This window comes from Meles meles, chromosome 8 (genome assembly GCF_922984935.1).
Source record: "Meles meles chromosome 8, mMelMel3.1 paternal haplotype, whole genome shotgun sequence".
NCBI lineage: Eukaryota > Metazoa > Chordata > Mammalia > Carnivora > Mustelidae > Meles > Meles meles.
Genome location: NC_060073.1, coordinates 117,262,343 through 117,283,960, shown reverse-complemented (window position 1 = coordinate 117,283,960; position 21,618 = coordinate 117,262,343). Strand labels below are relative to the sequence as shown.

Below are 21,618 nucleotides of genomic sequence, written 5' to 3'. Positions count from 1 at the left end.
CCCTGAGATCCTGACCTGAGTCAAAGGCAGAGGCTTAACCCACTGAGCCACCCAGGCGCCCCTTCTCTATTTTTTTTTTCCTGTATTTATGTCTATCTGTATTCATTATACCTTTTTATCTTGAATATTGCCTTTGTGCTAATTCTTTTTTTTCACATTCGGTCTTGGCCGTCTGTAATTTCATGAGCCCATTAAAGGGCCAGTGTTTGCTTCAGTGACCTGCTCAGTCCTTTGTTTCATTACGATTTCATTCATGCATTCTTTTGAATACGTATGATTTGCTTAATTCTATTTATGTATTGGTTTAGTATTTTTCTGACTTCTTAAGTTGAATGCTTAGTTCATATGTTTTTGTTCCTGGTTTTTGTATGTGCCTATACGTACACATAGTTCTGTGTTTGGAATCTGTGTGCGTATGCGTGTATATTTCCATTCTGTGCGACATGCAGAGGTGAGGCAGTCTTTCTGTTCTTGGGTTTCTAGTGTTACCACTCAGTAGTCAAAGACTGAGGCATCTGTGATACATATTTTTGAATCTTTGTGATGTGACTTACATGTTTATGAGCAGGCCAAGTCCAGAAACAAAGCCAGCACGAATCTTTGTAGTGTCAGTTAATCCTTGCACTTCAACATTCAGTTAACCCCTACAGTTCAGAAACCCTACAATGTTGGTCTCTCCTTGCCTTGGAGAGACAACACAGCATGATGGTTAATAACTCAGATTTCAGAGTAAGTCCAGAACTTTCACTTGCTAACTATGTGACCTTGGACAGGTCATTTAAGCTCTAAGTTATCTGTAAAATGAGGTTGTTGATAGTAATTACAGGGCTGCTGTGAGACTTAAGTTAGTTACATATACACAAAAATCCCTTTTAATAATCGAAATCTTTACAAAAATCTTGACATTCAATTAACCTATATAAATTTTAACTATTATGTTTATATTTGATATCTGGAGCATCCTTTTTTTTTTAATTTAGTTCAGCTATGTACAAAAATGTCCATGCAGCATTCTCTGTGAACATGGTAGAAGTGTTGTACCTCCTTACATAGTCGTTCTAGTGGCCATGTGGCCAACATTCCTCCAGCAACATTCACCCTTCCGGAAGAGTGGACATGACTCCTTCCTCTGCTAACACTGCCTTGCATTTTCTGTGATGTTTCTAATTGTATTTGTATGTCTGTACAAATACACTGACTCTACACCATCTTGGGCCAAAGCCCAACTTATTTTAGATGACAGTCAAGGGCTTGCTAAAGGATAAGATTTTCCTGAAATGTAGAAAGTGCAGAAGTCTGGGGAAAAAATACTTAACAAGAAAAACGTAGAGTAGGAAGAGAGATACATGGGATTAATTTGCTGAACTCACAGTTTACTGAAGGAAAAAAAAAGCTCCACCTATAATGTTTCTAATTTATTACTTAGAATAAATAATTAGAATTATTTTATTCTAATTAGAATTATTAATTCTAGAATTAATAAATTAGATAACTTAGATTAAGTTATCTAAATAGAAATAGATAAATTAGAAAACTTCTTCTAGATCATTCTGTAGGTCCAGGGTCTGATAAGTATATGAGTGAGGAGCTGACCAATTTAGAGTTCTTGTCTCTGGACAGGTACTGCCTCCCGTCACCCTATTGCTAAGGTCGAGTCATGGCCGGTTATGTTCCCCCAGAAAGTGCACACACCCTATGAGTCATAAAGCTGGAAACTCCAGCTCACGTCTTCCACTTGATTTCCATTCAGCCACCATTTTAACGGAAATCCTGTTCTCTGCTAGAGGATGTAAAAGACACAGTTCAATTGTTTTCTTTTTTATTGAAATGCAAAAGGTCACATGAGCAGAAGTTGGTCAAGACGGGCTGCACTGCCTGCAATGGCCTGAAGGAGAGAAAAAGAGCAGAATGTCAAGACCGCAATCCCGGAGAGACCTCAGTCTGTCTCTTCTCATGGTTCCATTCCCATCTTCTTCTGGGTGGCTTCTGCCACTTCCTTTGGCTTATAGTTGTGACTTTTGTCATCTACTCACCCAAAAGTACTCCAGGTGATCTTTGCAAAATCTCTATTACTAGATTATGTCATTTCTTTTTTTTTTTTCTTTTTTAAAGATTTTATTTATTTGATAGATCACAAGTAGGCAGAGAGGCAGGCAGAGAGAGAGGGGGAAGCAGGCTCCCTGCTGAGGAGAGAGCCTGGTGCAGGGTTCGATCCCAGGACCCTGGAATCATGACCTGAGCTGAAGGTAGAGGCTTAACCCACTGAGCCACCCAGGCCCCTGATTATGTCATTTCCATATGTAAGAGCACTTGAAATGAAATGTCCTCTCTGTCTCACTCGGGATAAAACATTTAAAACCTTTACCACATGACCACCAAGGTCCATGTGAACAGGCTTCCCACCACTTTTCTGAATTTGTCTCTGCCATCTTCCCTGATCTCATTCTCCCCCAGGTTGCTGCCTCTTGGCCCTTCTGTAGACACCGTGAGGCTCGTTTCTGCCTCAGGGTGTTTATACTTGCTGTTCCCTGAGGTGGGACACTTTTCCCCCAACAGGTACCACAAGGTCCCCCCTCCCTAGCCTGTCCATTCCTTGTTCTGACTGTACCATTTTATCACTTGAAGGAAATTTTGCCTAAATAATCTATCTGTAGCCCGACAGCATCCACCCTCTCGGGCTCCTTAACCTCCTTCATTTCTCTCAGCTCTTCTCCCTCTCAACCCAGGATCTGTTCCCTGTGTGGTTGGAGTCTGTCCCCCTCACTGGAACATGCTTCTCAGAGCAAGGGCTCCACTTGTTTGGCTGCCTGGTATATTGCCAGCATCTGGATCAGAACCTGGAACGTAGTAGGTGCCGGATACATACGAGTCCCGAAAATAAGCCAGTCCCTCCATGCAGTTCTCTTGGACTAATTAGGCCTCAGGAGCTGTTACACTGAAGTATCTGGGCAACTGCACCGGGACCGTGTCAGAAACCAAGGGTGGGAGCTGGCAGGGGCACACACTGAACTACTGAGATCAACCTCATGATAAAACAGAATTTAAGTGATGTTTCTGAGAGGCAGACTCATAATTGCTTATAATGATATAAAGTGGCTGTAAGTCAGTGAAATAATTTGGGGTCTAACCTTGATGTACCCATTCTAAAACATTTTGACCAAAAATAATAAACTACTACTACTACGTGTGGCGGTGGGTGCTCAGAGGGTTTGTGAGCAGCGTGTGCAGTTGTGAGAGCACACTCTGAGGGTGAGATCCACTCCGTGGGAGTGGTATGGAACCGGAGTCTGCCTCCACACAGGGTAGCTTTTGTGCGTCTGGCAGCGGTCGCTCAGAGCAGCGACGTGATGCATATGCACTCAGAGGACCAAAGTCCTGCATTCTCCCTGCCCCTGTGTTTCCTGTGTTCTCAGGATCTGAGGCAATGTGTGGGAACTCGGCATGTGGGAGGGGTGGGCAAGGGAGGGAATGAAGAGATGAATGTAAGTCATAGTGGACACATGAGGACACTATTTTAATCATTGCTACGCTGTGTCCTGCACAGTTCATTACTTCCTGACTTGGCTTCACTCAACTAACCCACGGCTCGATTGTGGAGGTGGAGGCAGGATTCAGATGCACCGAAGTAGAGTGAAAAACGCAACTAACCGCCAAACTGCATCCACCAGGAACACTAATGGGACCAGCTAAGCTGTCAGCTGCCATTTGGTCATGGGACCTCACCACCAATATGACTCTCCCATTTGCTCCACCTTCCAACAGCTCTCAGCACTTACCGTTTTCAGTTGCCAGGGAAGAGATAAAAAGGTCTCGTCAGAGAACTTCGTTCAATGGTGGGCATCTGGGCTTTGACATTTGGTTTTTCAAATGATTGTTGTACCTAAAAACAAAAAGAGGGGCTAGATGATGCCTCTTACGAATTCTCGGGAAAGATTTTCCACCATGAGCCAGAAACTTCTGGGAATTCAGGGTGGTCCTGGGGTTGAAGGGGCCAGCCCCGTGGACACTCAGAATCTTTGCCAGTGCTGCCCTACGTCTTAAAAGTGATACCCGGTTTCAGAATATGTCCTTTATCTCAAACACTTTATGCCTAATCCAAGCCCTTTCAAACTCTATTTCCTGTTTTCTGTTTGTGATCTGACAATTAGTTTTCCCCTGGGGTCGCTTCATGAGAACTGGATCTTGAGAATTTGCTACTTTCTACGTCCACCAGGGTTAACTCCTCAATTTAGTGAGACTCAAATCCCAGGATTTTGTTCTTAAGTCCAGAACACTGAGTAACGTTCATATCCCTGCCACCAGGCTGACTTGAAGTCTTTTGCCACAGGCTGATCAATGAGATCCTGCTGAACCTAAATCGATTATTTCTAGTCTTTTCCTGAAAATGCCCTTCCGAATGCAATGTCCAAATCCTACTCATCCAAAGGACTTAACTTGCTAAGTTCCTATTTAGAGACCCCAACTCATGCCATGCTCTGTCTTCTCCAATTTACTCGTGGTATTGCCTTCTTCTTCCAGAGAAGTATAACTGTTCTCTGTGTTTTGGATTGAAAACACAACCACAATTTTCCATATTCTTAATAGCAATCCCTTGTTTCCTAAAAAGGGGAAGAATATCTATTTATTTATTCAAGCATTTATTCCTTCAATGGATATTAATTCCTATGTGCCTGAATGTTGCATTTAGCAAATCCCCGCTTTCGTAAATTCACATTTGAGTGAGTAAATACAGATTTTTTAAAAAAATGAACCTATACATACATATACTAAGTGCATGGAGGGAAGAGCCACGGAGGAAAGTAAACAGGGAAAGGGGGCGACTAAGGAGTGTCCAGAGCTGGGGAAGCAGCATCAGGTCTCCCATTCTGGACCACCCCATTCACATGTCCTCTGACTTTTCTTTACAGATCCCATCAGAATCTATAACCACACATTTGTTTGTTGGCCTATGTGTTCAGTGACTGTGTGTGTCACAAGCAATGTACCTGCTACAGAACCTTAAGGTCACACGTGTCTCTTTCACCCCTTTGTCACCAGGAGAGAGCCCACAAATATGCCAGTCCCTATTTATTTAATAATGTAAACAATGAAAATTAATGCAAATACCTCCCACTCGTTGAAACTTAAGAACTTATACCCCATGACATACAAATTATATTTTATATTATTTCTTTTATATTTGAATCTCTTGCTATGGTGCACTGACTTTTTTCCTTTTCTTTTTTTTTTTTTTTTTTTTTCTAAATCAGGTTTTAAACACCTAGATGACAGGAACCAGGTCCCATTCCACTGGTGTTTGCCTGACCAGTTCGGACATTGTCACCTGACAAGGCCTTCCTGAGCAGACAAATGACTAGAAGAGGAAAGACAAGCTTACCTTCTGAAATACTTCGATTAGGTGATAACACCAAGAGTATTTTTGGAAGCAAGTGATGAGTTGTGCAATGAAGAGAGATCCCTTTGTGACGTGTCTCCAGGAGACATTATCTATGAAGACAAGAGGCGGTAAGCCTTGGGCTGTGGCCTTCACTCTTACTTTGTTTACAGTTTTTCTAAAGCATAGCTTGGTAGTTACCTCGCTGTGTTTAGGAGAAGCAGCTATAACCCTACATTAAGTCATTTTTCCACAGACAGGAAGCAAATAGACAAACAAAAAGCTAGCAGAGGTTGAACCAGCAGGGCAGCCCATCAGAACTGCAAAAGTTGGCCCAGTAGTCCTATTGTATTGTGAAGACTGACTGACTTTTAACTGTGTGCCCTCTGTTCATCCACTTGGCTTCCAAAAGAGGTCTGAGAGATAATTGGAATTATCCCAGTTTACAGAGGGAAAGGCTAGAAGCTCAGAAGGATTCAAAACTGTCTCCATGTTCACACGGGTGGCCATTTACAGACTAATTACCATGCTGTCTTTCACAGTGTCATCAACAAAACAGGTGAACAGACTGAAAGGAAACTTTTGGAGGGGATGGATGTATTCATGGCATGGATTGTGGTGGTAGCTTCACAGATATATACTTATCTCCAAACTCATGACGTCCTAGTAGATGTCAGTCATATTGCTATAAAATGGTTTAAAAAGACTGAAAATGAAAATTTGCAACTTTGAAACACCCAAATGTAGTGCTTCTTCAGATGATTACGTAGAGGTCAAGGAGTAAACACTGCTCTACTGTTAGTACATCAAATACGCCCCAAGGTATCATTTTCTCCTTGTCTTAAGGGGGGCATCCACACTGTGCTGGGGCATGTGGTGGAAGGCTTGCATGAGCATCTGAGAAAGGGCAGCCAGTCTCAGGACCCAGAAAAACTCTTCTCAAACTGTTGAATGGATTTAGTAGAAAAAGGAATCAGTCATTTGTTTTAAAGTGGTATATGGGAAAGGAGGTTCCTTGCATTAGGTTGTTTTAATGTTTGGTGTACCTTTGACTCGAAAGCACAACCCTTATAATAAAAGTATGATCTTAGAAAGTAAGGGGAGAAAACAGAATCTTCGTCTCTGCAGAACAGATGAGACATGATTTAAACAATATCGACAACACTTAAAATTTGCCTCGAATCATTGCTGCCTGGAGCCTGTTTTGATTTTCTAGAATCGTTCAGAGGTCGCCTCAGGCCCACAAATCCCTGTGTGCCCTGGAAAGACACATACGTGGGGTCGAGGAGCAGAAAGCAACGAAGTCCTTCTCCACGTGGACCCTGTGGATGGCGTCACTCTCCAGGAGCAAAGGTTGATGGGAAAAGCTGCTGGCGGAGGCCACTGTCGAGTCACTGACCCACACTTCCCCAAGATTTTCTGTGGAGACATCAAATTTCTACACACTGTGTGCCTCTCAGGATGACTAGAGCAACTGTCCACAACTTTGTTGTTAAGCAGTTATTCCAACCAGTCAGACACACGCACGCGCACACCCAGCGCTCCGCCTTTCTCTAGGGTCCTTCAGCAATGTGCCAGTCAGCGCTCACAGCACCGCAAAACTGGAAGGGCCCATTTGCGAGGAAGACAACAGAAGCTGAAGCCTTATTTGCCTGATTTCAGAGAGCAGAGTTACATTTTTTAAGCTAAGTTATGTTTGTTTCCTTTTCCCCCCAAACACTGCTCCACAAAGCAAAAGGACAGTTGGAAGTCAGGAGAAACGTTTTTTGTTTTGGGGGGGTTTTGTTGTTGTTGTTGTTCCCGCACCTTCCTACTCATTTCCCTTCCAATATGCCTGAGGAAAAAAGGACGCCGCTAGTACAGCATCTGCTCACTTTCAAGGGAAATTCTTCTCAAGCTAGAGACTGTCAAAATGTAAAACGTTAACAAGGAGAGCCCTCATCAAGATCATTTTGTTCCAGGATTTGAATATTTGTGTTTAACTTCTATTTAGGAATGCTAGTGGTCTTCTTGAGTTGAACAGAAATGTGTCCGCCGATGGGACAGATGCTCCTGACACTAGCCCCCTAGGGCAAGTTTCCTGCTAATTCAGTCTAGTTTGTTGGCCCCAAATGGGGTCTAAGATTGTCTCCTCTAGAAGCAAAGCACACATCACTGTTCTCGGCAGACACCGGCATGACCTCTGGGGTTTCCATCTTAGAACTCACCACCTCTGCAGGCCTGGATGATGATGACCTTGGGTTTGTCCCTGAGGTTGACGCAGTTGATGTTGTTGAAGATCTGGAAGACGGTGTCATAAGGCAGCACGTCCGGATTTTCCGGGCTGAACTCCGTCCCACAGATTCCGCTCAGGATGCCGTGAGACATGAGCACCAGGAACATGCTGTCCGAGGACTTGTGCTCTGGGCGAGAGGCGAAGGCCCGCAGCTCTGACTCCATACCCTGGAAAAAAACCCCAAGATTTACTTTGACAGGAGAAGCATTTCAGTTGGTCTCGCCTCCTGCTTATCACAAGCAGCGGCAGTAAGAATCGTCCAGAATGCCCCACTCACTACCCCTTCAGGCACTGCTTGCTCCAGGATGGGTTTTCTTTCTATAATGGAGCAGTGGGTAGAACTTTCCAGACCTGACGGCGATATATAAACTGTCCTCTTCATACATTTTATGGTCACTTTTTGTCACTTACATACTTTTTCCTTTCCGTCTCTCGTTACTTGATAGGAGCCTTGTGTCATAAATGCGTCCTACCAGTTCCGTTGTAAAACCATTCCCACTGTGCTTAGAATAAAATCAAACCTCTGATGTACAGATACTCCTCTCTCACGGTGCCTCATCTCCCCCACGTTCTAGCCACCCTGGTGTTTCTGTACGGCTCCTGTGTGGCTTCCCTTCAGATCCAGAACACAGGTCATCCCCAGCTATCCAGAGCGTGTGGTTCCCCAGACTCATGGGTCCACTTCCGTATTAACTCCCCGAAGAGCCCATCTAACATCAGGTTTGCTGGGATCCCCACTCACTAGTTTGCTCTCATGTTTCCCTTTTCTTTTTTCTCTTTACTTACTTTTAACTTTCTTTTCACTCTTCCAGAGACGCACCAAATCTGTGACACGTTCTGTTTTGCTTACGGTACGATCATCCCGCACCAAGCAAGCCCAGAGCAAAAGAGCTGGGAGCTGCCCGTCTCGTTCACAGACCTGTGCCCACTGCCGGCAAGAGTGCCTGGGACACAGCTGGGACTCGGCACGTACATGGTGAGTACACTCCCATGACACTGATATCACACTAGGATTTCCAGGGACTGTTGGGACGGACTCCTCATCATCCCGCTTTGGAACTGAGGATTGTCGAGATACACATGCCAGCCACTTTGCCCAGTTATGGAACTGAGGATATTTAGAGCTCAAAAAAGACATAAATTTCTCCCTGTTTCTTACTTCCATGTCTTCAACACACAAGCACACATAAGGATGTCAAGGTGTTTGCCTAACATGCTCAAGCTAAGATGTTCGTAGTAGGATGTGCGTTGAATATACACTTAGGGGTGGATGAGGGGCCCTGACCTTAGCAGTGAGTTTCCGTTTCACGTCCACACTGTAGCTGAGGCCTTCCAGCAGATTCTTCATCCCTTCAATGTCAATTTCGGCCCCATTCCTGGGCGGAAGATGATCAAACTCTATATTGCATATGATGAGAGCCAGCCGAGTACGATCGTTTCTCTCCTTTATTGGGTAGATCTGCAGGAAACAGACATACGATGAGTTTGATTTACCTCAGTCTCCTTTGAAACCCTCATCTGCCAGTCACTGTTACTGTGCTAAGGGCTCCTTGAGCTGCCCAGTCCTCCATCCTGTGCCCTCCTATCTCTTTGTAATGGACTGAGTTGGCAGGAGCAAGAATGCAGACGGGAGGTAAGTTATCTTGTAAGAGCCCACAGCAGGACCCAATATAGAGCTGGGATGGTTCCTTAAGAATCTTCAGCAGACTAGAATACTTCCTACCCTCTCCTCCTCTCTCTTCTCCACCTAGTCAAGTCTTTCTTCACATTCAAGATTCAGATACAATTCTGTAGAAGCCAGGAGATGCTTGCCACTGGCTCCAGCCAAAAATGAATGCATGAATGGTCTTTTTTCCTTGGTAACATTATTATTTTGGTACTTTTTTTTTTTTCTTAAAAACACATCAACATACAATGCTGTGCAGACTTTAATTATATTTTAGAAAATGCTTCATGTCTAGGCTTTTCAACTAGAATGCAAACAACCATTACTCAGCCATACTCTCTCATAAATACCTCACTTTGGTAACGACAGCTAAAGTTGTCCTAAATCACAAACAGACTGGAGAACAAATAAATGAACAAGATGAGACATCTGCATTCTGTCGTGGGGTTGAAAGAGAATCGGAGTCTGTGTGAGGTCCACATGATTTCCTCCTTGCTCAGAGCATCTAAGGGTACGATTACCACTGTCCCCACTCCCCAACTCTGCCATCACTGTTTTCGGAAATCATGGGATGGAAACAGTCGTTTCTCTCTTATTCTCGATGTCATGGACTGAGCACAGCACCTCTGCAGCCTTCTTTTTAGAGAGTTTCACGAATTCTTCATGAGGACAAAGCTTGAGCGTATTGGGAGGTTCTTCTCGTTCGGGTGGCCCAGGCATGGTGTCCTCAAGAGCTGCAGGATATAGCACGGATCATCAGTTAGGATATCTGCCTTTGGGACCCAATTTTCACTTAAGAATACTGACAGAGGAGAGAGATGAGGGGAAGATCTTTCAGCGAGCAGTGGTTATTCTTATGTCCAACTTCCAGTGTAAAGAGGTGTATTTTGAGTAGGAAAGAACAGGAAGGTTGTTAGTAGAGGAAGCAGACCCCCCGAAAAATGCAAGTGTAGGTGTCTGATAATTCTGAGGAAAATACCTTCATGACTTGGGATCAGATTTAACCTTTCAATATTCAGCAAAAACAGTTTGATTTGTCCAGTGGTTTTACTCTGGGGTTCTCATTTGTCCATGTGGACCTTCTGTCGTCTCTGAGCAAGAACGTCCTGAGTTAAGATTTACTGGGTGCTGTCCCTTACAAATGCGACTGAGCCACCTGTGCCATTCAAAATTTTGTCATGCCCATGGTCAGAAACGAGAAAGAAACCAGTGAAATTAATTAACAGGGGTAATTAATTAATAGGATGCAAAATCACATCCTCTCAGCATGTGTTACTTGGTCATGGCTCCAGCCCCGAGTCACCGGGTGTGTCTGGAAGCTCTGCTGTGGGGGAGAGTACAATCCCGAGTCCACTCCCACCTCACGGGGCACAGACACCCACACACGCGTGGAGCGGAGTCTCCGTGTGCACTCGTGACCTTCGTGGAGGAGACAGGCCATGGTGGCTCCTCACCGAGCTGTGAGGTCAGTGACTTAAAGGAGAGACTCTAGCAACCAGCCCTGCGTCCGGGATTGACCAGATGGTTGTCTGTCAGGGACCCTAACATACTCTGGGTGTCCTTGCCCCCCATGTGCGAACCAACCAGCATGGTTTTCAACCTGTGTTTTCCAATGTGAGAAAATCCCTCCTACCATGTGGAGAAGTTTGTCTCTGACTCATCCTGACCTAATCCCTAGAGAAATATAGGACTGTCAGACCCTGCTTGGCCTCCCTTAACTGAGATTGTGCAAGAAGCCTGGAAAGTCCTGAGCCGGCCCTTGGAGGAATGAGGAAGAGGACTTCATAGAACTGAGCAGTTTGCCAAGAGCTAATGTAACAAGGGGTTTGTCCATGAAAGGAATAAGCTTTTGTGTTCAGTGACACAAGCCAACCAAGAAGTCCTCTGATTTTCTTTTACTTAAATGACACAGCAATGTTATCTTGTATAAAATTTTCAGTGTTCATAGTTTACACTTTTCTCTTATTTCATTCATTCGTTTCCATTAGTTTTTAAATCACATTTTTGTGATAAATGTCTTTCTACACTGAATGATAAAAACCCAGCCTCTGTAGATGTAGCAGATTGTAAGTCCTTAAGGAAGCTAGACGTTCTGAACATTTCTTAAACAGAGACATGTGCTCTCCCTTTGTATTCCAGAAGATTCCACCAGTGTGAGGTCGTCCAGGCTCCTGGGCTAGTCTCTGGTCAGAGGGTACGTTTTCCCAGCAGAAGTCCCCTCTGTTTCCAGGATTGGTGAACATCCTAATTAATAAGCATCGGTTCCTAATGACCATCTTGTATCTGGGTACAGATACTGTATTTGCAGATAAAATTGGGGATTAGATAGGATTTCTATCTCACATTTAGTAGTAAAGTTAGCATGAAAATGAGTCCCTCTGTTACAAAATAATAAGTGCTATAGTGCAGCCCAGAGAGGGTTCCATTCGCCTGGAGGCACACAGATATGAGAGAATTCGGGAGTTCAGATAAAAATTTTAACTTTCTTCTCTCTTACTTAATGAAATGCTCAAGAAGCCCCCTAGACTGATACCAAAAGGAAGAGACTGGTGCAACGTCAGACAAAGCCATCTCTCTTGGCCAGTAGGTGTCCAAATAGCTATTCCTCAGACTAATCGTGCCCGTTGCATCATACGTACATATATGAGTTTGTTAAATGAAATGAATCAGAATGATATCCACATCCAGGAGGCCTGGCCAAGGTCTTTCTGTACATCAGTAGCCCAGCTCACCCAGGTCCCTGGCCTTTGGGTGCTGTCTCAGACTCTGCTCTCTGATGTTCATGGTGATTCCTGGGGGCTTCCGATTATTCGAAGCTCCTGTGACTTCAGTTTCAGTTCCCGTTTGCTGAGTGATCTCTAATTTTTTTTAAGATTTTTTTTTTTTTTTAATTTATTTGACAGAGAGAGATCACAAGTAGATAGAGAGGCAGGCAGAGAGAGAGAGAGAGGGAAGCAGGCTCCCTGCTGAGCAGAGAGCCCGATGTGGGACTCGATCCCAGGACCCCGAGATCATGACCCGAGCCGAAGGCAGCGGCTTAACCCACTGAGCCACCCAGGCGCCCCTCTAATTTTTTTTTTTAATCAAAATTGTCTCCATTCCATCCCCGATTTAAGAGGAAATGATAAGCCTGCATAAGAACCAGACCTTGTATTAATGAGAACAGAGCCGAGGTCATCACACTGGAGATCTGTCCGACTGGCACGTGTGTCCGAGCGGACAGAGCACCCCTTCCCCATGAGGGACTCGTTGAAAAAGCGTATTTGCTATAGTGAGATTGCCAGAGTTTTCTATTGTCTTTTGTTTATTATTGTTATTATTATAGTTATTATTATTGATCAACTCTGAGATTTGGGGGCTAGGGTTTGAGCTTAACCTCCGTAGTGGATCAAGTCTGTCGCTGGTGAACTTGGGTTAGAGGCTATTTAGGTTCTAGTAATATTTATAATTCAATCTAGGTCAGAAGCCTTCAAGAGTTTTAATAGATTGGGCACTTGACAGCTGTTCTCCTGATCATGTTTTTGGGACACACGGGAATGAGTAAGCACTAGAAAGATCTAAACATTAGAAGTGAAGTAATACTTGTGGGAACTAATATTTCCTGGTGCCTGTTCTTTATGTGTTGTGTTCAACCTGTGTTTCTTCCTGGCCTTCTGTGTGGTCTACACTCTGCCGAGAGCTAATCTTCCCTCGTGAAGAAAACACTTGTGCTCTAGATAGAGAGACTTGCTGGATTATCATCCTGTCCACCAAGATAGAAAGGGGTGAGAAGCAGGACAGATCTGATGGGGGGAGTCAAGGGTTTAACTCTGTAGACATTAGTTTGTGAAGTCGGTGGAGTCTTTAGCTGGAAACGTTGGATGTGCGGCTAGAGTTCAATGTGTCTGGAGCTCAGAGGAGAGTTCTGGATGAGGGCTACTGTCTTCGGAGTTGTCCGCTGTGCCTGCCATGATGTCCCTAGCCTGTGAAAAAGTTACCAGAGCTGTCACCACGTCACAGATGCTGAGACTGATGCCCAGGGAGATGAAGAAGCTGGGATGAAATCACGGAGTGTCTACGGGGGCAGAACCTGGGTTCACGTGCAGATATCCTTCACTCCCCAGAGTCCACAGTCAGCTCTTCTGTAAGCAACGGAAGCACAGGGACCTAACTTCCTAGCTAACTGGGAAGTGGGTCCCCTCCCACAAAAGGCAAGGTGGCTTCTCAGAGGAGGATGACCAGTTTAGTAAAAATTATATGTTAGTAATGGAAAGATGGTGGGATTACGGAGGACCCTGGGGGGGCCTTGGAGTTAAGTAGAATGTGGAAAATGTGAGACACCCATCATTAAGTGATTTCAGTTTACCTTTTACACTGGTGGAATATCTGTCCGTATTAATGAAAGTCTCGACAAGGGCTTGACCTGCCTTCTGCCGTTTCTGTCGCACGGACTTCAGAAAGACCCAAGGCCTGTCTCCAGGTTTAGCATCATAAAATTTTTTCTTTTCTGCTTCTTCCAATTTCAGAACATCTTTTTCCAACAAGCCATGCAAAACACCAGTAATGAGTTCTTTGCCCACAGTTTCCAAAATCTTAAATGGGTTTTTGTCGTGTTTGTCTTCTGTCAGAAATACAAACACTCTTTCAACTATAGGCACAACTTAAAGAGTTTTGCCCTGTCTCTAGAAAGTTCCATATGATGCGAAATACCCCTGCAAAGGCCTTCTGACTGTTTCGCCATCTGCCCCATAAAGTATGTTTTCTTTCATCGTATCCATACACTTCTCTGGACCCATCAAATTCACACTGGGCCATGTTTAATGATTCATCCCCACTGAAGATTTCTGGGAGGAGCTTCTCATCTTTCTTCTGTGGCACTGGGCCTAATGCTAACTTCCTGGCCACATACTGCTTTCATATTTCTCTTTCTCACGGTGATGATGATCCTTTTGTAATATATGCTCCAAGGAAAGGCCACGTTATTGCCTAGAACTGTACATTTCCCCCACTAGATGCTAGGATCTTTTCTTTCTTTTATATTGAATCTCCTTGGTAAAAGCACAATGTCTTTGAATCTATATCTTTGTACCTGCATCTCATTCCCACATCTTTGTGCTTAAAATGCTTATAAACACGTATATGCTTGCAGAATGTAAAAATTATGAATAAATGAATGAACGCATCCAGAGTTCTAATATTTTAAGATCTTATCTCAATAATAATTCTTAATTGAAAAATCATCTGATGACTAATCTTTCAGTAAGGTAGATTAACTTAACACCAGGTTAACTTACTACTGTTTGGTTGGGATCATCTTAGCTGATATGGTTGTGTGTAGTGGCATTTCCATCGCCCAGAGTTTTGACTAGCTTTAATTTGACGGTGGAAATCCTTAAATCCCTATTCTTTGTGTTTCATGTATTTTTATGAGATCAGTACAAGCAGGAACCTTGTTTGTCTTATTCATTCCTCTCTAAACAGCCCATAGATCAAGATCTAGAACACAGTTGACCTGTGTCAGATATTTTTCTCATGGCCTAGCCTACTCTCAATTTTGATGAAATTATGCACTGAAATAGTACTTTAACAAACATTTATTGCATGCACACTGAGTCAGCTACGGTGATGGGATCTTACCTACAAATAGATCAGATGTGTCTAATTTCCTCATAAAGTTTACAGTCCAGTGCAAGAAAAGGATAGATTTAATTCTTTAATGACAAGGAAAACACAGTAAGAGTTGCAGCTGAAGAACCATAGGCCACTGTGAGAACTGGGATTCTGTGAAATAGAGCAGCAGAGATCGAAGTGGAGGGCAGAGTCTGGAGTTGAGAGAGGAATCTATAAGCTTGGCCACTGCTTGAATGTTGGAAGTAAGGAAGAAAACCCAAGCTATTTCAGGTTTCTGGTCTGAATAACTGGATGATAGTGGTGCCATTAACTAGGACAGGGGAAACTGAAGGGGAAGCAAGGGAGGGGAAGGACGACGAGTTCAGCTCCCGGAGGGAACCATGAGTGCCTGTGTTCAGTAGGTACCAGAAGAGTCAATGTGGGGTTCCAACGGGTAGTCAGGTTTGGAATACAATTAGATGTGGGCGTATGAATGTGGTAGTAAACTACAGGAATGGCTTCTGCTAATGCAGAGATTAAGAAGAGAGAAAGGCCTGGGATCAATCCGCGAGAGTAACCCATCACCCTCTCACCCTGGGGTCATCCCATGAACCTAGAATTAATGTCAAGAAAGATGAGTTTCAGAAAATGTTCTTGCTTGGAAAATACTGTTACCTGGTGAAGGAGGAGTTTCTACTTGAGAGTCTGAGTTAATCTGATTTCCAGATGGCACACCTGAGGAAAGATTCAGAACATAGAAATGGTGACTTATCATCTCTGGAGAATCTTGCCTGATGTGTTGGACGGACCCTCCCTAGAGAAACCACCTTCTGCAGGCCTGCCTCCTAGAACCACACCGGTCACTGAGAAGCCAGAACTTTCCCCCGGATGCAGAACAAAGGAGTGTCTGCAAGTGACTCTCCATTTCTGCTTTCTAAGATGAAGGGGTATTGAGACAGCATCCGAGGGAGAATCAAGAGGTCTCTTAACTCTCCTGTCTCAAGATGGCTCCTGGGGTGACCACTGCTGCCCGACAGGGGTGTGCCATGTTGAGGGTCTAATTTAGAGCTGTCCTGGACTCGGGAGAGAAAATGAAAAAGAACAGGCATGTGTCCATGGACACTCAGCTTTGCAAAGACTTATCACAGCAGAAAATGAGGATGAGGTGACCCTTGGCCGACCCTCAGTCGGTGAACTTTGTTTCCCAAGTGTCATTGAACAGGAAGGCAGTCAGGCCAGGATACCCATGCAAACTGTCCTCATCATCATCTGCGGGCTTCTGATCAGTACGCTATGCCTCCCGCCCATCAAGGCCACTGTCTGGGGACGCATGTGCCGGGATCCCTGACCATCACCTCCGTAATCTGCATCCGTCCTACTAGGTAGCAGAAGCCATAGTTGGAGGAGGAAAACAGTGGGAAGCTGCAGTTACAGTGTTTGGTTGCATAAAATCACCAAACCTGTTCATTGAACCTCTTGGGTCACTTTTATGATTGTCGATTTTAAGGACAAGAATCGAATTTAAATTTGTTGAAGGTCTTATGAGGATCTCGGTATGACAGCACCCACCTGAGAAGCTTACTCCAGAAACTTTCAGAATTAGCATAAGCTAGCACATGAGAAATGCTCCCCGACCTTCATTCTGTAGTATTTATTGAAGACAGGATTTCCACAGACAAAATATGGTCCATTTCCCTGCTCTGAATGGAGGGGAGTTGAAGTGTGAAGGCCAAGGCAGCACCCTACAGTTTCTCCCATCCTTCCCCTCTAGACTGCTGGAGTCATGAAGCATCAGTGAATGCCAGAACATTCTCTGGAGGAGGCCTTCTTACGGCAATAGGAAGTAGGTCTTCTTACATCAAGAACTTTCTTTTAGAAAGATCTCTCCCATTAAAGTGCATCCAAATATTCTATCTCATTGTCACAGCCTGTGGACCTACAACAGCTGGCCAACAGATGAGGGAGAGAGGAAGCCATGATGACCCTGACCAGGGAGGCATCATGTGACGACCGGAGAGGTGGACCCCGGGCTACAGTGTCCCCGTGGGTTGGACAAGCGCCTCCAGCACTGTGCAGGGAGAGGAATGGGGGCAGGGTGAGCTCTCTGGCTGTTGTGACCATTATTCACTGGTTGTCTTTAATTTGGGGGGATTTGTTAAATGAAAAAGTTACTGAAAGAAACATGAGAAACTCATCATCGTCCGTGGATGTTTGCTATGTCACCTGGAAGGCAGAGCCCCTCAACCAATCCTCAGGAAAAAGGGCTTCTCGTCTTCAAAGAACATCGCTTTCTAAATGGCGCTGGCAAGTGCCAAAGAGACCAGGGGCTGGACTCCCCTGGAGTGTGGAGGAACTAAGTGACCACAGAAGGGGCCGTTCCCCTGGTCTTGGGCTCTTAGAAGGACTGGAGGTCAGGGGCTGGGCCTCACAGAACGTTCCGCAGCCCAGAGCCACAGTAGTGGCCACTCCTACTCAGAGGAATAGGTGAGGAGGTGACCGGAAGCAAGCGTCCACTTAAAACCCTCACTTTCCTGTAGGCCCTGAATGTATTCCCAGGGCTCTACCGTCCCTGAAGTATATTTTGTTGCTCCTGGAGAGCCAGATTTTGGAGAGATGTTAGAAAAAGTATCCGAGTCTTTACCTGAGATGACTACCAAAGTTCCCAGGTAGCCCCAGACTTTAACGAGAGAGAGACACTGAGAGAGAGAGAGAGACTGAGTCCGTGCTTCGCCAGGGTGAGTGGAGAATCGAGTACGAAGCTTCTCAGACCAGCTCATGAAGTCCCACAGAGGAGCTGCTGCTCACTCAGAACGGGAGAAGAGCTTCAGTCAGAAGAAGGCTCCTGAGGTCAAAGGACCAGGAACAAAAAGGAAGCAGAACACTTGCGGTCCAGCGACGGATACAGAAATGGGGCCCTGTGGCCAGCAACCGGGAAGTCGTCTGCAAACTAACCTGAGCAAGGAAGAAATCAAACCTTGGTCACAAGGATACCGGCCCTCCGAGCACTGACCCTTACCTGAGAGCTCCAGCTTCCTTGCGAGGAAAGAATCCTCCGTGCAAATGAAAGCAATAAGAATCTCGCACGCCTTTGGCCCTTTCCGAGTGACGGAGTCGATCAGAGCCCGGGCCTTGTCCATCGCAGTAGCGTTTTCGTATCGCACTCTCTCCATCTCCTCCTGGTTTAGCACTTTTTTGTCTAAGAGCTCATCCAGCAAGCTGTTGATGGTCCCGGGGCTCACTGAGCTGACAAACTGCCTCCGTCTGTCCTTCAGGATCTGGTCTACACGAAGCACAAGGATTCCTCAAGTCATGAAAACAGTCTCATTGCCCTCATGTCAGCTCCAAGGAGTAGCCTGCTTTAGGTTTGATTGGAAAGACGTCCCTCCCCTCCAAGCCAGGAAGACCCCCGTGTCTCAGTGCCCCCTCAGCATTGACCTGGTCACTCACCGAGCAGCCTGAAGACAGAGGTCCTCTCCGGCCACCCGCAACTGAAAACGTGGACTGGTCCCCACTCCCCCCCCCCCCCCCCGCCTCAACTCCACACAAGAAAATAATGAAGTTAGGGGCGCCTGGGGGGCTCAGTCATTAAGCATCTGCCTTCCGCTCAGGTCAGGATCCTGGGATCCAGCCCTGCATCAGTCTCCCTGCTCAGGGGAAAGCCTGCTTCTCCCTCTCCCACTTCCCCTGCTTGTGTTCCCTCTCTCGCTGTGTCTCTCTGTGTCTAATAAATAAATAAAATCTTTTTAAAAAATGTAAGTGTCCTATTTCCTTTCCCCGGCCACTTCTATACCCTCTATCACCCCCCAGCCTTTGACATTCAGCTAGGACCGCAGAGCGGACCCAGGATGCCAGCGGAGCCCCCCTCCCCCCCTTCCCTCCTGGCCCTGGCCTTGCCTTTCTTCAGGCTGTAGGGAGTCTCCGGGCCCTCCTTTTGCCCTCCTGCCTGCCCCCCAGCGGCCCCCACGCTCTGTTGTGCCCCCCGAACTGTCCCAGATCTAAAGACCAGCCGGGGCCTCCTGTTCCCCCAGACACACCCTTTCAGCCCACAGGACACTCACCGGCCATGGCTCTTCTCTCTCAGCCTCGCTGCGCATCTGAAACTGAAAGCTTCCCCACCTTCCCTCTGAGCAGGGTGTGTGCGCTCGTTGAGAAATACCCAGGGCTCCCACGCAGACATCCTGTTTTGTTTCCCGCCACCCCCTGGCCCCCACGAAAAATAGTTCCCCGAAACCCAGCCTGCATGGACATGGAGGAGAGCATCTTTGGGGGAATTTCTTTCGCGGGCACTCCGATGAAGTCAGAGAAGGAGGGGAGCGGGGCTGGGAGAAAAACTGAAAAGTGCACTTGGAGTTTGACTCACAGTGCTGTCTCTGCCCTTGCTTTGGAAGGAGGATGTGTGATCTGGGACAGTCGCTCCTCCTTTGGCAGCTTAGTCCCGAAGGAGAGGGATTGATTTCTCAGGGCTCTGGAGGCTGGAAGTGCGCACTCAGGGGCCAGACAAGGCCAGCGGGGCTGTGTGTGGGTCACGCTGGGGGTCACAGGCTGCCGACTGCTCGCCCACTCCATCCTCACTTTGCGGAAAAGGCAAAGGGTCTGTCTGAAGCCTCTCTTGTAAGGGCTCTGCCTTCATGACCTCATCAGCTTCCAAAGACCCCAGCTCCTCCTGCCGTCACCTTGGGCATGAGGTTTGTGGCACACGGATTCTGGGGGGGAGCACAGACTTCCATTCTGAAGCATTTGGAGAAGCTGGACACCTGTGTCCTGTGCCCCAACCTGCAGATATGGGCGACGTTCCTGCAGAGCCCTGTTGCTTTTGGGAGTGTGAGCTGTTGGCACCAGAATTAAGGTTTTCTTTCCTGTTGCCCTCCCATGGCAGATGGCTCTGTTTATAGGGACACCACAGAGACCACACTTCAGGCTCTGGACTCGGAACATCTGACAGAGCAGTTGAAATATCTATTCCTTCCAGTGCCTTATTATCGCGAGAGAATGAGTATCCAGAGTTATTAAAATATCCTGTGTGTATGTGCGTGGGTGTGTGGCTGTGTGCACATGTGTGAAATATGTAAATCAAATTTTCATAGCGGTGGTGCTGTTGTTCTAAAACTCTTGTATAATTAAAAACAAACTTGCCTTTTTTTTTTTTAAAGATTTTATTTATTTATTTGATAGAGAGAAATCACAAGAGAGGCAGGCAGAGAGAGAGGAAGGGAAGCAGGCTCTCTGCTGAGCAGAGAGCCAGATGCGGGACTCGATCGCAGGACCCTGAGATCATGACCTGAGCCGAAGGCAGCGGCTTAACCCACTGAGCCACCCAGGCGCCCCAAACTTGCCTTTTGACGTGAGTCACTAGCTTAGCCCCTGCATTCCAGGCTAAGTGGTAGGTTTCTATTAATTAGAATAAAATTCACTGTGCAGATTCTAATCTGAGCTTTTTCTCAGCGTGCTTTGATTTTACTTTGCTTCTTATCACACGCACTTTGGGGTGCAGGGAAGGTTCCGGGAAAGGAAGCAGGAATGGCAGTTTCTTTGCTTCCCTGTCACTTTTTAAAAAAAATTTTTTTTTAAAAAGGACAGTTTTCTTTTCTTCTTCTTATTTTTTTTTAAGGTTGCATTTATATTTATTTGGCAGGGAGAGAGATAGCGAGAGAGGGAACACAAGCAGGAGTAGTGGGAGCCAGAGAAGCAGGCTTTCTGCTGAGCAGGGAGCCCGATGTGGGGCTCGATCCCAGGACCCGGAGATCATGACCTGAGCCGAAGGCAGAGGCTTTACCCACTGAGCCACCCAGGTGCCCCTTCCCTGCCACTTTTATGTGTATTTATTTTTGAAATGCCTTGAAGATTTCACATGAAGGTCTCTGCCCTAGCTGGTGATGCACACCACGGAAAGGAAGCCTGCCAGGATGACATCCAGTCCTGGGGATGTGGAAATGAAAGCATGGGTCCCTGAAGCCGAGCAGAGAGCCACTCCATAGCAAGGACCAAGTGCAGAAGAACAAATACCTTAGGGCTCCAGTTCTATAAAGTTCTAGAGTAGGAAAACCTTATATACCACGTTGGGAATCCCATCACTAACTGCCCAAGGAGGAGGCAAGGGAAACTGAGCATCCGGGGCAGGAGGGCACCTTCCGAGGGGACGGAAATGTTCTGCACCCCGATGACATTATAGTTAGAACACGTATTCGTCAATAATCACCTTGTACCATTAAGAGGGATACATTCTGTTTTAGGTAAATTATGCCATGATCATGTTGAATTTTAAACACTAAAATCGGGACTTATAAAGATAGCCTGCATCAGAACTGATTTTCTTCCCTTTTTTTGGATTCACTCAAGCCACCACAAAGTGGTCAAAGCGGTAAGAGGAAGAGTTTCCTTAGTGACCGAACCAGAGCCGCCCACAGGTAGATGGGGGTGTAGACAGAGATAAGTTACAGAGATGATCAGTGTATCTACTAAGATACATACCTAGCTAATAGCCTTACATGGAGACACGCATCCTGAAAGAAATTAGCGTTGTGTCTGATTGTTAGTGGTGTTTAAATGGAAGTAACAGTCAGAATTCCTCACGTCACAATGGCCTAGGGTAGCCTGTCTGTGCAACACTACCATTTCCGACAGTAGTCCCTGCGGGAAGCTTGCACACAGAGGGCAGAGGAACCCTAAGCTTGTATCCCCGCCCTGACATTTTCAACACTTAGAAAGTCACTTCCC

At 45.8% G+C, this 21,618-nt stretch overlaps 1 protein-coding gene across 2 annotated transcripts; it reads right to left on the bottom strand.

Moving 5' to 3' along the window:
- Positions 1-1,802: 1,802 nt before the first annotated feature.
- On the bottom strand, positions 1,803-19,106 carry LOC123948188 (caspase-1-like). Of its 2 annotated transcripts, XM_046014726.1 has the most exons (11): positions 18,963-19,106; positions 17,921-18,184; positions 15,580-15,639; positions 13,661-13,915; positions 9,940-10,049; positions 8,935-9,108; positions 7,582-7,816; positions 6,650-6,793; positions 5,378-5,487; positions 3,777-3,880; positions 1,803-1,885 (listed from the first exon to the last, which is right to left on the bottom strand). In XM_046014726.1, exons 1-10 carry the CDS (start codon positions 18,967-18,969, stop codon positions 3,782-3,784), a joined length of 1,458 nt encoding a protein of 485 aa, XP_045870682.1. In that variant the 5' UTR covers positions 18,970-19,106; the 3' UTR covers positions 1,803-1,885; positions 3,777-3,781. The 2 variants fall into 2 exon arrangements, with proteins under 2 accessions (XP_045870682.1, XP_045870683.1); XM_046014727.1 differs by lacking the exon at positions 13,661-13,915 and having other exon boundaries at positions 18,963-19,104.
- Between the last annotated feature and the right edge of the window lie 2,512 nt (positions 19,107-21,618).